Here is a 4,454-nt window from a genome sequence, read left to right on the forward strand (position 1 = left end):
TGTTTTTCCAGTCTCTCGGTCCCAGCTTTGATGCACCTGTACTGACCTCGCCTTCTGGATGATAGTGGAGTGAACAGGCAGTGGCTCGGGTGGTTGATGTCCTTTATGATCTTTTTGGCCTTCCTATAGCATTGTGCGCTGTAGATGTTCAGGAGGGCAGATCGCACCATCCTCTGGAGAGCTTTACAGTTGTGGGCGGTGCAGTTGCCGTACCAGGCGATGATACAGCCCCACAGGATGCTCTCAATTGTGCATCTGTTAAAGTTTGAGAGGGTTTTAGGTGTTAAACCAAATTTCTTTAGCCTCCTGAGGTTGGATAATTTGTATTTGGATAATATGTGTCCAATGCTTGATAGTGTGTGTAATGTTAGAGGTCTATTTTCTGGGTGACCTGAACATTGACTGGTTAGCAACTAGCAGTCCTCTCAAGAGGAAGCCTCTAACTGTGACTGATGCCTGTAATATGACACAGGTTATCACTCAACCAACTAGAGTGTAAACCAATAGAGTTGGATCTGTGGCATCCACTTATATCGATCATATCTTCACTAATGTTGCAGAGCTTTGCTCCAAAGCAAAGTTCCCATTGGCTGTAGTGACCATACTATTGTGGCAATAACAAGGAAAGCCAAAGTGCCGAAGGTTGTAATTTATAAGAGACCACACAAAATGTTTTCCCAGGACTCTCGTTGAACATGTTGGTCTGATGTGTATGAGGAAGTGAATCCAAATGCGGCACTGGAATGATTTGTAAAATTATTCATGCCAATTAACTGTGAGAACCGGTTAGAGAGTTATGTTAACGTATATGCACACTCAGTGGCCAGTTTATAAGTTACACCAGCTCGTTCCCGAAAAGGGCTCACTCCTACAAACAGTAAGTCACGTGGCCGGCTATATATAGCAGGCAGACGGGCATCAAGGCATTCCAGTTACTGTTCGACTGAACGCTAGAATGGGCAAAACAAGTGACCTTAGCGACTGAGCGTGGTATGATTGTCGGTGCTAGGCGTACCAGTTCCAGTCTCTCAGAAGCCTCCTGTACTTTTCACGCACAACACTGGAATGATTTGTAAAATTATTCATGCCAATTAACTGTGAGAACCGGTTGGAGAGTTATTTATCCAACAGAACCCAGAGTGTTCGTCAATGGAATCTTCTCTAACATCAGATATGTACAGTGCGTTGTCCCTCAGGGCAGTTGTTCTGGACCTACTCCTCTATATTTTACTAATGATTTGCCACTGGTCTTACAAAGCTAAAATTACACTGTATGCAGATGATTCCACACTCTCCATGTCAGCATCCAAAGCCAGTGAGATCCCTTAAATTCTAAATAAGGAGTTAAAGTCATCATCAGAATGGGTGATTAATAAACTGGTCTTAAATACATCTAAAACTAATAGCATTGTATTTGGTTCAAAACATTCTCTAAAGACCTAAACGTCAACTGGAGTTGTACATAAAGGGTGTGAACATTGAGCAAGTTGAGGAAGCTAAACTCCTAGGTATAACATTGGATGGTCAATTATCATGGGCAAGTCATTGAAAAAAAGTTGTGAAGATGAGGGGTATGTGTCAGACTCACTGAGGTAGCGGTGTGGTTTTAAAATGTAACACAATGACACCCGAAGAGTTGAATTCAACCTTTATTGTGTTTGCTTAAATTAATTATCTCCTTTGTCAAATCTGAAAACAAACAAAAAGAACCTGAACAGGAGTGATAAAGCCCGCCTTAATTTAAATTGATACACAACAAAAAAATAAAACAATTGGTAACTTTAACGTGTTTGCAAAACACCGCTCCAGCTCAGCTTGGTATGGTAGGTTTTGGCATCTTAATATAATTGCCTTCAGTTGTTTGCTTCTTTAAAAAAAATATTACTGCAATTCAGACAAAAAAAATAATATTTCTGCTAAAACCACAACTTAAGAGAAATATGCATTAGTGCCTATGTTCTTGAACTTTCCACACACACACACACCTGCATCAAGTACATACACACGGAACACCTGATGTAAAAAATGTCCGCCTACCAAGTGTTTGCAGACACACACACTATCTCTCACAATCACTCGCTTGTTAATCATGAATCCACTTGTTAATCATGAATGAATCTCTTTGACAAAAACACATTCACCACGGCAACGACAGACACAGGGCGCGTTCCTATGCTTAGACGTTGCTGAAGACAGACAGACCTTACTTAAAATACCTATTCAGGCGTTGTATCAGCTAACCACATCATTGGTTATAGCAATTTGTCAGTCGATGACATGGCACGCAACCGTTGGTTGTTGCATCGCTTCTCCTTAGCTGTGGACCGCGCCCACAGCTTCACAATATCATCATCAACATACCGTCACGCCTAGCACATTCACACAGGCAGACAGGAGGGAACATTGTACAGCTAGTAATAAGTGATCATCATGACATAATAACCAACTTGATTGAGTAAGAAAAAATATATAACGAGGTCAGCATTTTGAAGGAAAAACAAAAAGAAAAGACATCTTGGATTTTTCCACTGTTCCACATTTTTTTTTTTACAAACAGGAAAAAAACGACATACAAGAAGATACATGTTTGCTTGTTAAACATCAGAGCAGTGTGTAACTGGTGAGAAATAGAGAGAAGGTGATTCCGAATGTCAGAACGGGTTGGGTCAGGTAGGTACTGTAAGCCCAACTGGCCCGGCGCTGTAACGTCCTGTAGGTTTGTGTCGTACAGAGTTGTTGTAATAAGTTGTTACACATCACATAGGAAGACCTCCATGTGTTGTCACGTTGTTAGTTCCTCTACAGGGCATGCCTGAGTGATAGGGGCTCAGTATGCTCAGTGTGAGTTCTGTTTTTGTATTACATGGGTGTAGAAAGAAGAGTCATCCAGGTGAGTCTGTCAGTCCAACAGATTCCACCTCTGTCTGTTCAAGTCTTGCTGTTGAAGTCTTCATTTAAAGGTAAAAGGTGTGCGAATGTATGTGTGTGGGAGATTTTGTGTGCGGGTAGTGTTGGCACGTCACGTCTATTCGTGACATAATGTGTGACAGTTACCGTCAGTGGACCTGCATGTTTGTAACCAGTGTAGTATGAACTCATTTCATCGGTGTGTTAACATATATGCACACTCAGTGGCCAGTTTATAAGTTACACCAGCTCGTTCCCGAAAAGGGCTCGCTCCTACAGACAGTAAGTCACGTGGCCGTGGCTGGCTATATATAGCAGGCAGACGGGCATCAAGGCATTCCAGTTACTGTTCGATTGAACGCTAGAATGGGAAAAACAAGTGACCTTAGCGACTGAGCGTGGTATGATTGTCAGTGCTAGGCGTACCGGTTCCAGTCTCTCAGAAGCCTCCTGTACTTTTCACGCATAACACTGGCTAGGGTTTAGTGAGAATGGAGCGACAAACTAAAAACATCCAGTCAGCAGCAGTCCTGTGGGTGAAAACAGCTCATTGATGAGAGGTCGAAGGAGAATGGCAAGAAAAGTGCAAGCTAACAGGCGGGCCATAAACAGGGAAATAACGGAGCAGTACAACAGTGGTGTGCAGAACGGCATCTCAGAACTCACAACTCGTTGGTCCTTGTCACTGATGGGATATTGCATCAGACTACCGCACTGGGTTTCCACTCCTATCAGCTAAAAACAAGAAGAAGCGGCTCCAGTGGACACACGGTCACCAACACTGGACAATTGCCTGGTCCAACGAATCCTGGTTCCTGTTGTGTCATGCTGAGGGCAGTCAGGATCTGGTGTAAGCAGCATGAGTCCATGGCCCCATCCTGCCTGGTGTCAACAGTACAGGCTGGTGGTGTAATGTTTTCCTGGCACACGTTAGGTCCCTAGATACCAATTGAGCAACGTTTCCATGCCCCGGAGAATTCTGGAGCCAAAGGGGGGTTTGACCCGGTACTAGATGAATGTACCTAATATACTGGCCACTGGGTGTGTGTGGTAGAACTTGTGTAAGTGCATGTTTTTTCGTAATGTATGCGTTCATGTATTAGGTGTGGTCATTCAGATAGAATCAGCCCCTCCTCCTAGCAGGTCTCCAGGCAGCAAAGCAGCAGGACTCCCCATCTGGTGTCGATCCTCCATGGCAGGGGACCCCCACATACTACTGCTGGGGTACCCTCCACCCCCCATCCCTCCCCACAAACCCTGTCTGCCGGGCTCTACACCCCCAGCCACCCCTCCTCCCCCAGAACCGTTGCTGCTCCACTGGGCAAACATACTCAGGCCGGGCCCCTGGGTGGGGGTAGGATCCAGGGAGCCTCCTGTACCGTCTAAACTCTGCCAGCCAGAGCTGACAGGCCCCGAGCTGCCTCCTCCCCCTCCGTTACCTCCTCCTCCAGGGGCAGATCCCTCTCCTTCTCTGGTTCTGTCTCGTTCCCTCTCCCCGCTGCTGTTGGCCCCCATGGCACCTGTCCCTGTGGGGCCTCCCTGGCCTC

General features: G+C 45.3%; 1 protein-coding gene across 1 annotated transcript in view; it reads right to left on the bottom strand.

The window, feature by feature from the left end:
• Window positions 1-1,636: 1,636 nt before the first annotated feature.
• Window positions 1,637-4,454, bottom strand: part of tnrc6ba (trinucleotide repeat containing adaptor 6Ba) — a 44,941-nt gene continuing 42,123 nt past the window's right edge. Inside the window, exon 23 of the mRNA XM_052478429.1 lies at window positions 1,637-4,454. This exon is cut by the window's right edge and continues 128 nt beyond it. Coding sequence (XP_052334389.1) covers window positions 4,021-4,454 — 434 coding nt within the window. The 3' untranslated portion in view covers window positions 1,637-4,020.

The sequence above is a fragment of the Oncorhynchus keta genome, chromosome 24 (genome assembly GCF_023373465.1).
Source record: "Oncorhynchus keta strain PuntledgeMale-10-30-2019 chromosome 24, Oket_V2, whole genome shotgun sequence".
Taxonomy (NCBI): domain Eukaryota; kingdom Metazoa; phylum Chordata; class Actinopteri; order Salmoniformes; family Salmonidae; genus Oncorhynchus; species Oncorhynchus keta.